Here is a 12,722-nt window from a genome sequence, read left to right as displayed (position 1 = left end):
GAGAAGGGCAAATCTATTACTTCAGATGAATACCTACTTTTAAGATTATGCATGATGAACAGAATGTCAAGGCAATCCGTTTTACATGTAATATTCCTCAAAGCGCAATCTCAAGCTAAAACCAACCCCCTCCAAGCAGCAAATAATTCACATCTGATGATAGACCAGGAAAAATGCTTCCAGAGCAACCCGAGATCCAACCTTCCTTACAATCTCTAATAATACACCCAAATCCCACTACATTTGTATCTAGATACAAGTTTGCATCACAATTAACTTTAAAACTGTTGCGTGCCGGTGGTTCTCAACACAAACGATTTTGGAGAGACTTAAAGGCATAGTTTCGATTCCTGTAAACCTGTAAGTCCTTGGCGGTAATTTTGGCCAAGACAATAACCTTGTGATCTGTCCAAGGGTTGTTAGTATTGAATATGTCATTGCACATATGTATCCATACCCACCAAAGTCCTGCATCAAAAGACGCTTCATTGTCAGCTAAGGCCTTCCGAAACCATTCTTTAAGAGCAGTACCAACTGTCGAGTCCAGGATACCAAGATCCAATATATGCCAAATTGTCTTTGATCGTTCACAGTCTTTAAGGCAATGTTCCATTGTTTCCTGCGCCTTGTTACATCTCTTACACATATCTGAAGAAGCTAAATGTTGCTTGAATCGAAAGGTCTTAATCGGTAGAGTATCATATAAGCCAAGTCACATTGTGAATTTAAACTTCTCCGAAATGTTAGTATTCCACAGCCAGTTCCAGTTACTATTGGCATTCCAATTCAATGTTTTCTCCAATAATCATCTATAACCCTCCCTTACACTATACTCTTTTGTTGCTGCAGGCCACCAATCCCACTGTGACTCCAACTCAGTTGAACTAGGATATCTCAGACCACGTATAAACTGCTTAATCTCATGCGAAATAGACGTGGTAAGAATATCAACCTTCCAAGATACCCCTTTCCACAAGTCAGCCACTATGAAATCTGATTCAAAAATATGCACATAAGGAACAAGGTTGCACAGCTTACTAAAAGGAGTCCACTCATCATACCAAACTGATTTGTGAACATCCCCAACATTCCAATGAAGTCCTTTCTTGAGATGCTCATAAGTAGTAACAATGTTCTTCCAGGTAGCCGATGAAGAATTTCTACTGTTTCTGCTTATACTAGACTGATTTCTGAGATATTTATGCTTCAGAACCTGCACCCACAACTTCTCGCTATTATTTAGACAATCCCATACCAGCTTTTCCAAAAGCGCCATGTTGGCATAGGAAGTATCCCTAATACCTAATCCTCCTGCCCTTTTAGGAGTTATGGTGACCTCCCACCTGACCAAAGACCGCCCTTTCCTTGTCGCTTGGCCTTTCCATAAGAACTATCTTATCAAGGAATCAATTTTATTACATGCATACTTTGGGAGAAAAGAAATTTGCATGTCATAAATCGGGATAGAGGCCATAACCGATTTGACAAGACAAAGCCTCCCTACCTTATTCAGCAGGCATTCTTTCTAACTAGAGAGCTTCCTCGAAATTTTTTCAATAACCTCCTGAGTCGTCCTCTTGGAAGCTCTGGCATGGCCGATGCTAATTCTCAGGTATTTACCCAAATCATTGCAGAACCAGATGTTAGAGACCCCTGAGAGAACCTCTTTCCTCCTCTCTAACACCCTCTTGGAATACTGGACCTTCGACTTATAAAGATTTACCTTTAGACCTGACGCTCTAGAAAACAAGTCCAGGCAATGCATAACCTTTATTACTTGAGCTTTCGATGCCTTACAGAAAAGCAAGAGGTCATCTGCAAACATAAAATGAGAGAGTCAAGGTCCGTTTCTAGAAACTGCTACCGGGTTCCACGAACCTTGGAAAACTCTATACGACATAAAGCAGGCAAGCATTTTCATACAGAATACAAATAGGTATGGAGATATGGAATCTCCTTGCCTCAACCCTCTCTTTGGATTGAAATTTTGGAGCCTGTTCCTATTCAACAAAATTGCCAGTGAAGAGGAAGTCACACAATTTAATATAAGATTAATGGTAGTTTTTGAAAACCCAAATCGGACCAAAGTAGCTTCAAAAAAATGCCAATCTACCCTATCATAAGCTTTTTCCAAGTCAATCTTGAATGCCATGGTCCCTTTTTGAGATTTGGTGTTCCTCATGAAGTGCATAATCTCCTGAGTGATGATAATATTCTCTGTCATTCTTCTCCCTGGAATGAACCCGCCTTGCAAAGGACCAATGATCTCCGACAGGAAAGGTCTGAACCTATTAACAAGAACCTTTGTAACAATTTTATAAATTACATTACATAAGCTAATAGGCCGAAGCTCCCGTAAGGAAGAGGGAACTTCCACTTTAGGAATTAGAACAATGAGAGTATCAAAAATAGCCGCATTCATTAGCTCACCCTCAAAGGCTCGCTTGACCCACACACACACATCATTGCTAAGAGAGTTCCAAAACTCTTTATAGAAAATTGCTTGAAATCCATCTGACCATGGGGCTTTAAACAAAATCATGGTCATCACAGCTCTTTTAACCTCTTCAGACGTCACTGGTTCCACTAGCTTTTGACAAGCCTCAATACTAAGAGACAGGCAGGAAAAAGTCCCCATGGCGTCCAGGTCAATATCCTCCCTTGTAGAAAAGAGTTTTTGAAAGAAAAAATTTGCCGCCATTTCTAGAGTCGAAGTCTCTGTGGCCGAACACCCATCCTCAAAATAACCCATGAATCTTGTTCCTCTTTCGCCTGATAAACATCTGCAGATGAAAAAATTTTATATTTCTATCTCCACATCTCACCCACTGTTCTCTAAATTTTTGGTACCACAATATCTCATCTTGTAGGACAAAATTCAGTTCCTGATACAAAATTTTCTCTTTAATCCTAAGATGTTGATCCTCCCGACTCTCCAGAGCAATCTGAATGTCATTCAAAAGTCTCTCCAGCTCCCTTTTCTTAACAAAAATGTTGCCAAAAACCTTTTTATTAAAGCTAGTTGCATCTTTCTGAACCTCCAACAAACATTTGACCACATCCAGAGCTCCTTTATTCAAAGCTGTATGAACAATATTCCTAAAAAGAGGATGAGTCATCCATGCAGCCTAGAATCTGAACAGATGATGGCCCTTGGTAGCCCGATCTACCATGTTGCACCTAGTGAACAACGGGAAATGATCAGAGTGAAGGCACACTAGCACCTTATTATAAGCCTCCGGAAACATTAGTCGCCAGTCCTGGTTGATGACTGGTCTGTCAAGCTTCTTAGCCATCTGTACCCCACCTCTCACCTTCCTATACCAAGTGAATCTTCTCCCAATAGCCCCGATATCAAATAGCCCACAATCCTCCAACATTTTCGTAAATTGTTCTGCTCTGGCAAGACTGAACTGCCCCCTGCAACAGAACATCATTAAAGTCCCCTAACACTATCCAAGGTCCACGGATCATATTAGCAATTCTTGTCAAGTCACCCCACAGTTCTTTATGCTAATGTATATGTGGGTTAGCATACACCACACTACAATAACTAGAAGGATTGCCTATAGTGATTTCAAAACTGATACATTGATCAACTACATCCAACACTCTCATAGAAATATTTGAATTAGAACATAGAACCCAGATACTCCCACTATGACCATTAGCCTCAACAACAACAACACCCTGATAATCTAGATTATTCCAAAAATATTTCATTCGCTTGAAAGGAATATGTGTTTCAAACAAAACAAAAAAGTAGGGTGAAATTTATTCATTAACTCTTTACTATGAACCCGGACCAATTTATTAGAGGTCCCTCTAATATTCCAAAATAGAATGCTTAAATCTAAATAATCCATAAAATAATTGTACTGTAAAAAGGACTAACCTCAACCAAAGTCCCCTAACGAGATGATGAAGATCCACCATCATATCCCCTTGAGACTTGCTTGTCCTTACCCGGTTGTTGTCCGGTTTGTCTGTGTCCCTCCACCGGTAACTTTTTCAATTCGCTGATTTGCTGCTTGTTGACGTCACCAAGGAAGTCCGGAGTCGACGGCGAATTCTGCAAAGAAAAAGGGCGCAACCTCTTGTACCCGTTTTTTATAATGGCAATGAAAGTTGGCACCGCAACGGAGACAGCTTTTCCCTTCACCCCTTGCTATTTGGAAGACGCCGTGCGTGCTTGAGAGGAAGAAAGAGATCCGCCAACCGACCCAGTCTTCACCCTTGATCCGACTCCTCTCATACGCGGCCCAAAGTCACGGTTCTGGCCTAATTTCTGATTTGAGTGCAACGACATTTTGCCTTTAGAGGTTTGTTGGGCTTTGTTTGATTGACCCAATTTCTCTCTCCCTTTACCGCTGACTTTGGTCCAGCCAGCTTCATCTCCCAAATGCTGGGACCCCACTTCCTTCCCATGCAACGTACCAGCCAATTCCTCCCCAATATCCGCAATTATCACTAAATCTTCGGGTTTAAATGGACTAGTAACAAATAATGCTAAAGTATCCAGAAAATTTATTATTGTTGACCAACAGTTAACAAGCAATATTTAAAAATATGGATTAAAAAAATAACTCCGCTAAGGAGACAATGAGGAATCTTGACAATGTGAACAATGGGCTGGTTATTTAGCCCAATAGGAATAAAAAATGAAGACCATTTTTTAAATTACCCTAAATCCAAACCCCCCCCCCCATTCAGTTATTTCACAAAAACAACCATCCAAACCTTTAATTACAAATAGCTTTCAACCCCAAATCCTTTTTCCTCCCCAGCCGGCAGCAACCCCCGATGTTCTTCACTAACCATCCTACCTCAGTGGCGTCAGAGACACCATTACCGTCCATCAGATTCGACCCCAGTCCATCCCCCTCTCTTGCGCGCGTCTGTCTCTTTCACCAGCAACCAATAGCTCGGATAGATGCCACCTTCCCATCGCGAGTCTCTGTGTCATCTGCCGGAGCCCGCGTTGAGGAAGGCCTCCGTCGTTCCCGTCATGTGTCCCTGGCGCCTGGCTCGCCGCTATCTCCCACGCCGGTACCCAGCCTGGAGGTCGCATCCTGCTACCGCCGCCCTAGCATCCCAAACCGTCGAACTCATGACCGCTGAATAGGTCACCCCCGTTGCTGCTATGGCACCCACCCCATCTGTCGTCGACCTACTACCAGATGGACACCAACTCGCAGTAAGGCTTGTTCTTCCATTGCTATTTTAACAGAACCCATTAAGACCCAAAAAACAACCATTTACGTAAACAGTAACAATAACCATCCGATTAAGTATAGAAATGAACATCCGACATCTGTGATAAAAAATAACTTTTCAATTACTCACTCATGAGCGGATAATTTATACGCTTTTTGGCATTGTTTTTCGTATGTTTTTAGTAGGATCTAGTTATTTTAGGGATGTTTTTATTAGTTTTTATGTTAAATTCACATTTCTGGACTTTACTATGAGTTTGTGTGTTTTTCTGTGATTTTAGGTAATTTCTGGCTGAAATTGAGGGACTTGAGCAAAAATCAGATTCAGAGGTTGAAGAAGGACTGCTGATGTTGTTGGATTCTGACCTCCCTGCACTCAAAGTGGACTTTCTGGAGCTACAAAACTCAAAATGGCGCTCTTCCAATTGCGTTAGAAAGTAGACATCCAGGGCTTTCCAAAAATATATTATAATTAATACTTTGCCCAAGTTTAGATGACGCAAAAGGGCGTTGAACGCTAGTTCTACGCTGCAGTCTGGAGTTAAACGCCAGAAACACGTCACAAACTAGAGTTGAACGCCAAAAACACGTTACAACTTGGCGTTCAACTCCAAAAGAAGCCTCTTCACGTGTAAACTTCAAGCTCAGCCCAAGCACACACCAAGTGGGCCCCGGAAGTGGATTTATGCATCAATTACTTACTTCTGTAAACCCTAGTAGCAAGTCTAGTATATATAGAACATTTTATCATTGTATTCACAGTCTTGGTTACTCCGGTTCCCCTCTGGGGCTGAGACCAATGAACTCCATTATCACTTATGTATTTTCAAACGGTAGAGTTTCTACACTCCATAGATTAAGGTGTGGAGCTCTACTGTTCCTCATGATTTAATGCAAAGTACTACTGTTTTTCTATTCAATTCAACTTATTCCGCTTCTAAGATATCCATTCGTTCCCAAGAACATGATGAATGTGATGATTATGTGACGCTCATCATCATTCTCACTTATGAACGCGTGCCTGACAAATACTTCCGTTCTACATGCAACCAAGCTAGAATGAATATCTCTTAGATATCTAATACAGGGGACCGAGTCCGAGTTATTAGTATCTTCGTGGTATAAGTTAGAACCCATGGATGGCCATTCCTGAGATTCGGAAAGTCTAAACCTTGTCTGTGGTATTCCGAGTAGGATCTGGGAAGGGATGGCTGTGACGAACTTCAAACTCGCCAGTGCTGGGCGTAGTGACAAACGCAAAAGGAGGGTGGATCCTATTCCAGTATGATCGAGAACCTCCAGATGATTAGCCATGCCGTGACAGAGCATTTGGACCATTTTCACAGAGAGGATGGGATGTAGCCATTGACAACGGTGATGCCCTTACAGAAAGCTTGCTATGGAAAGGAGTAAGACTGATTGGATGAAGACAGCGGGAAAGCAGAGATTCAGAGGAACGAAAGCATCTCTACACGCTTATCTGAAATTCTCACCAATGATATACATAAGTATCTTTATCTTTATTTTCTGTTTATTTATTATTATTATTCGAAAATACTATAACCATTTGATATCCGCCTGACTGAGATTTACAAGATGACCATAGCTTGCTTCATACCAACAATCTCCGTGGGATCGACTCTTACTCACGTAAGGTTTTATTACTTGGACGACCCAGTGCACTTGCTGGTTAGTTGTGCGAAGTTGTGAAGTTATGTTTGGACCATGGTATTGTGCACCAGTTTGTTGGCGCCATTGCCAGGGAGAGAACGAACAACAAATTTTACAACCTGAGTAACAATTTCGCATACCAAGTTTTTGGCGCCGTTGACGGGGATTGTTCGAGTTTGGACAACTGACGGTTCATCTTGTTGCTCAGATTAGGTAATTTTCTTTTTGTTTTATTTTCAAAAAAAAATTCAAAAATCTTTCAAAAAAAATTTCTCATCTGTTTTCGAAAATTATTCTAAATTTTTAAGAATGAATTCTAGTGTTTCATGAAGCATGTTGAAGCCTGGCTGGCTGTAAAGCCATGTCTAATTCTTTTGGACTATGGCTTCCAACCATCAGCATAAAGGCAAGTTAATTGGAATATGAGCTGTTGCATACCTGATTTATATCCTAAAGTTGGCTGGCTATTAAGCCATGCCCAACCCTTGGATTGGAGCTTTAGGCCAACATTGAAAGATTCCTGGGATTCTTATTAAAAATTTTGAATTTCTTATTTTCTTTTTCCTATATGTTTTTCGAAAAAATTTAAAAGAAAATACAAAAATAATCATAAAATCATAAAATCAAAAATATTTTGTGTTTCTTGTTTGAGTCTTGAGCCAATTTTAAGTTTGGTGTCAATTGTATTTTTTCTAAAAATTTATGCATTTTTCGAAAATTCATGCATTCATAGTGTTCTTCATGATCTTCAAGTTGTTCTTGGTAAGTCTTCTTGTTTGATCTTGATGTTTTCTTATTTTGTGTCTTTTGTTGTTTTTCATGTACATCTTTGCATTCATAGTGTCTAAGCATTAAAGATTTCTAAGTTTGGTGTCTTGCATGTTTTCTTTGCATAAAAATTTTTTCAAAAATATGTTCTTGATGTTCATCATAATCTTCAAAGTGTTCTTGATGTTCATCTTGACATTCATAGTGTTCTTGCATGCATCACATGTTTTGATTCATAATTTTCATGTTGTGAGTCTTTTTCATGTTTTTCTCTTTCATCATTAAAAATTCAAAAATAAAAAAAAATATCTTTCCTTTTTTTTCACTCATAAATTTTGAAAATTTGGATTGACTTTTTCAAAAAATTTTAAAATCTAGTTGTTTCTTATGAGTCAAATCAAATTTTCAATTTGAAAACCTTATCTTTTTCAAAATCCTTTTCAAAAATCAAATCTTTTTCATTTTTCTTATTTATTTTCGAAAATTTTAAAAATATTTTTCAAAAATCTTTTTCTCAATTTTATCTCATAATTTTTGAAAATATCATCAAAAATTAATGTTTTGATTCAAAAATTTCAAGTTTGTTACTTGTCTAGTAAGAAAGGTTCAATCTTTAAGTTTTAGAATCATATCTTGTGATTACTTGTGAGTCAAGTCATTAATTTTGATTTTTAAAATCAAATCTTTTTCAAAACTAATTTTAATCATATCTTTCTATCATATCTTTTTAAATAATATTTTTTTCAAAAATTTGATTTTAAAATATCTTTTCTAACTTCTTATCTTCTTATCTTTTCAAAATTAATTTTCAAATCTTTTCTCAACTAACTAATTGATTTTTTTTTGTTTCTTATCTTTTTCAAACCCACCTAACTAATTTTCCCTCTCTAATTTTCAAAAATTATCTCCCTCCTTTTTCAAAATTCTTTTAATTAACTAATTGTTTCAAATTTTGATTTTAATTTTATTCCCCCTTTAATTTTCGAAAATCACTAACTCTTTTTCAAAAATTATTTTCGAAAACTTCTCTCTCTCATCTTCTTCTATCTATTTATTTATTTACTAACACTTCTCTTCATCTCAAATCACTGCTCCTATCCTCACCCTTCTGTTTGGATTCTCCTTTCTTTTCTCTTCTACTCTTCTTTTCTTCTTCTACTAACAACAAGGGAACCTCTATACTGTGGTAAAAAGGATCCCTATTATTATTTTTCTGTTCTCTTCTTTGTCATATGAGCAGGAGCAAGGACAAGAACATTCTTGTTGAAGCTGATCCAGAACCTGAAAGGACTCTGAAGAGGAAACTAAGAGAAGCTAAAATACAACAATCCAGAGACAACCTTACAGAAATTTTCGAAAAAGAAGAGGAGATGGCAGCCGAAAATAATAATAATAATGCAAGGAGGATGCTTGGTGACTTTACTGCACCTAATTCCAATTTACATGGAAGAAGCATCTCAATCCCTGCCATTGGAGCAAACAATTTTGAGCTTAAACCTCAACTAGTTTCTCTGATGCAACAGAATTGCAAGTTTCATAGACTTCCATCTGAAGATCCCTTTCAGTTCTTAACTGAATTCTTGCAGATCTGTGATACTGTTAAAACTAATGGAGTAGATCCTGAAGTCTACAGGCTTATGCTTTTCCCGTTTACTGTAAGAGACAGAGCTAGAGCGTGGTTGGACTCTCAACCCAAAGATAGCCTGAACTCTTGGGATAAGCTGGTCACGGCTTTCTTAGCCAAGTTCTTTCCTCCTCAAAAGTTGAGTAAGCTTAGAGTGGATGTTCAAACCTTCAGACAGAAAGAAGGTGAATCCCTCTATGAAGCTTGGGAGAGATATAAGCAACTGACCAAAAAGTGTCCTTCTGACATGCTTTCAGAGTGGACCATCCTGGATATATTCTATGATGGTCTGTCTGAATTAGCTAAGATGTCATTGGATACTTCTGCAGGTGGATCCATTCACCTAAAAAAAACGCCTGCAGAAGCTCAAGAACTCATTGACATGGTTGCTAATAACCAGTTCATGTACACTTCTGAGAGGAATCCTGTGAGTAATGGGACGTCTCAGAAGAAGGGAGTTCTTGAAATTGATACTCTGAATGCCATATTGGCTCAGAACAAACTATTGACTCAGCAGGTCAATATGATTTCTTAGAGTCTGAATGGAATGCAAGCTGCATCCAACAGTAGTCAAGAGGCATCTTCAGAAGAAGAAGCTTATGATCTTGAGAACCCTGCAATAGCAGAGGTAAATTATATGGGTGAACCTTATGGAAACACCTATAACCCCTCATGGAGAAATCACCTAAATTTCTCATGGAAGGATCAACAAAAGCCTCAACAAGGCTTTAATAATGGTGGAAGAAACAGGTTTAACAATAGTAAACCTTTTTCATCATCCACTCAGCAACAGACCGAGAATTCTGAGTAGAATCCATCTAGCTTGGCAAATTTAGTCTCTGATCTATCTAAGGCCACTCTGAGTTTCATGAATGAAACAAGGTCCTCCATTAGAAATTTGGAGGCACAAGTGGGCCAGCTGAGTAAGAAGATCCTTGAAACACCTCCTAGTACTCTCCCAAGCAATACAGAAGAAAATCTAAAGAGAGAGTGCAAGGCCATTGATATAACCAATATGGCCGAACCTACAAGGGAGGAAAAGGACGTGAATCCCAGTGAGGAAGACCTCCTGGGACGTCCAGTGATCAACAAGGAGTTTCCCTTTGAAGAACCAAAGGAATCTGAGGCTCATCTAGAGACCATAGAGATTCCATTGAACCTCCTTATGCCCTTCATGAGCTCTGATGAGTATTCTTCTTCTGAAGAGAATGAGGATATTACTGAAGAGCAAGTTGCCAAGTACCTTGGTGAAATCATGAAGCTGAATGCCAAATTATTTGGTAATGAGACTTGGGAAGATGAACCTCCCTTGCTCATCAATGAACTGAGTGATCTGGATCAACTGAAATTACCTCAGAAGAAATAGGATCATAGAAAGTTCCTAATACCTTGTACCATAGGCACCATGACCTTTGAGAAGGCTCTATGTGACCTGGGGTCAGGAATAAACCTCATGCCACTCTCTGTAATGGAAAAACTGGGAATCTTTGAGGTGCAAGCTGCTAGAATCTCATTAGAGATGGCAGACAATTCCAGAAAATAGGCTTATGGACAAGTAGAGGACATGTTAGTAAAGGTTGAAGGCCTTTACATCCCTGCTGATTTCATAATCCTAGACACTGGGAAGGATGAGGATGAATCCATCATCCTTGGAAGACCCTTCCTAGCCACAGCAAGAGCTGTGATTGATGTAGACAGAGGAGAGTTGGTCCTTCAACTAAATGAGGACAACCTTGTGATTAAAACTCAAGGATCTCCTTCTGTAACAATGGAGAGGAAGCATGAAAAGCTTCTCTCAGTACAGAGTCAACTAAAGCCCCCACAGTCAAACTCTAAGTTTGGTGTTGGGAGGCCTCAGCCAAACTCTAAGTTTGGTGTTGAACTCCCATATCCAAACTCTAAGTTTGGTGTTGGGAGTCTACAAAATTGACCTGATCACCTGTGTGGCTCCATGAGAGCCCACTGTCCAGCTAATGACATTAAAGAAGCGCTTGTTGGGAGGCAACCCAATTTTTATCTAATTTTATTTTTTATTTTTATTGTTCTTCCATGTTTTATTAGGTTCATGATCATGTGGAGTCACAAAATAAATCAAAAAATTAAAAACAGAATAAAAAATAGCAGAAGAAAAATCACACCCTGGAGGAAGGACCTACTGGCATTTAAACGCCTGTAAGGAGCATCTGGCTGGCGTTCAACGCCAGAACAGAGCATGGAGCTGGCGCTGAACGCCAGAAACAAGCATGGAGCTGGCGTTCAACGCCAGAAAAATGCTGCATATGGGCGTTGAACGCCCAGAACAAGCATCACTTCGGCGTTTAAATGCCAGAAATGCATGCAAAGGCATTTTACATGCCTAATTGGTGCAGGGATGTAAATCCTTGATACCTCAGGATCTGTGGACCCCACAGGATCCCCACATACCTCCACTCACCTTCCCTCCTCATAATCCTATATCTCTCTTCCCCATCACCCCTTCACCACTCACATCCATTTCTTCTTCTTCTATTCTTTCTTCTTTTGCTCGAGGGTGAGCAACATTCTAAGTTTGGTGTGGTAAAAGCATAGTTCTTTTTTGTTTTTCCATAACCATTGATGGCACCTAAGGCCAGAGAAACCTCTAGAAAGAGGAAAGAGAAGACAAAAGCTTCCATCAAGGGTCCATAGCTCAGTGGTAGAACATTTGACTGCAAATCAAGAGATCCATAAGATACCTCAGGGGATACATTTTCCTCCACATAATTATTGGGAGCAACTAAGGATAGGAGCACCAAGAGCAGTCCATCATCCTCCATGAAATTAGAGAAGATCAAAGAGCAATGAGGGAGGAGCAACAAAGACAAGGAAGAGACATAGAAGAGCTCAAGGACATCATTGGTTCCTCAAGAAGGAAACGCCACCATCACTAAGGTGGACTCATTCCTTGTTCTTAAATTTTCTGTTTTTCGTTTTCTTTATGTTAAATGCTTATCTATGTTTGTGTCTTATTACATGATCATTAGTATTTAGTAACTATGTCTTAAAGTTATGAATGTCCTATGAATCCATCACCTCTCTTAAATAAAAAATGTTTTAATCCAAAAGAACAAGAAGTACATGAGTTTTGAATTTATCCTTGAACTTAGTTTAATTATATTGATGTGGTGACAATACTTTTTGTTTTCTGAATGAATGCTTGAACAGTGCATATGTCTTTTGAAGTTGTTGTTTAAAAATGTTAAATATGTTGACTCTTGAAAGAATGATGACAAGGAGACATGTTATTTGATAATCTGAAAAATCATAAAAATGATTCTTGAAGCAAGAAAAAGCAGTGAATACAAAAGCTTGCAAAAAAAAATAGAAAAAAATAGCAAAAAAAAAAAAGAAAAAAAAGAAAAAGCAAGCAGAAAAAGCCAATAACCCTTAAAACCAAAAAGCAAGGGTAAATAAAAAGGATCCCA

At 38.9% G+C, this 12,722-nt stretch overlaps 1 protein-coding gene and 1 non-coding gene across 2 annotated transcripts; both read right to left on the bottom strand.

Moving 5' to 3' along the window:
- Positions 1 to 1,837: 1,837 nt before the first annotated feature.
- Positions 1,838 to 5,258, bottom strand: LOC107621038 (uncharacterized). The gene is made up of 8 exons (XM_016323086.1): positions 5,178 to 5,258; positions 4,912 to 5,086; positions 4,235 to 4,509; positions 3,967 to 4,072; positions 3,539 to 3,698; positions 3,181 to 3,420; positions 2,830 to 3,099; positions 1,838 to 2,783 (listed from the first exon to the last, which is right to left on the bottom strand). Exons 1-8 carry the CDS (start codon positions 5,256 to 5,258, stop codon positions 1,838 to 1,840), a joined length of 2,253 nt encoding a protein of 750 aa, XP_016178572.1.
- Positions 5,259 to 9,424: 4,166 nt separating this feature from the next.
- On the bottom strand, positions 9,425 to 9,532 carry LOC148581356 (small nucleolar RNA R71). Its single transcript, XR_015896282.1, has one exon. It is a non-coding gene; the product is annotated as a small nucleolar RNA R71 (small nucleolar RNA).
- Between the last annotated feature and the right edge of the window lie 3,190 nt (positions 9,533 to 12,722).

The sequence above is a fragment of the Arachis ipaensis genome, chromosome B10 (genome assembly GCF_059453495.1).
Source record: "Arachis ipaensis isolate K30076 ecotype BB chromosome B10, ASM5945349v1, whole genome shotgun sequence".
Taxonomy (NCBI): Eukaryota; Viridiplantae; Streptophyta; class Magnoliopsida; order Fabales; family Fabaceae; genus Arachis; species Arachis ipaensis.
The sequence above is the reverse complement of the archived record's forward strand: the minus strand, read 5'-3'. Positions and strand labels throughout refer to the sequence as shown.

What these genes read in the sequence shown, in the direction of transcription:
- LOC107621038 (XM_016323086.1), bottom strand. Translation starts at nt 5,258, where the DNA reads ATGGTTGTTTTTTGGGTCTTAATGGGTTCTGTTAAAATAGCAATGGAA. An exon ending in TGCGAGTTGGTGTCCATCTG is followed by an intron (nt 5,087 to 5,177) that starts GTAGTAGGTCGA and finishes TTGGGATGCTAG; the next exon opens with GGCGGCGGTAGCAGGATGCG. An exon ending in ACAAACCGGACAACAACCGG is followed by an intron (nt 3,699 to 3,966) that starts GTAAGGACAAGC and finishes GGAATAATCTAG; the next exon opens with ATTATCAGGGTGTTGTTGTT.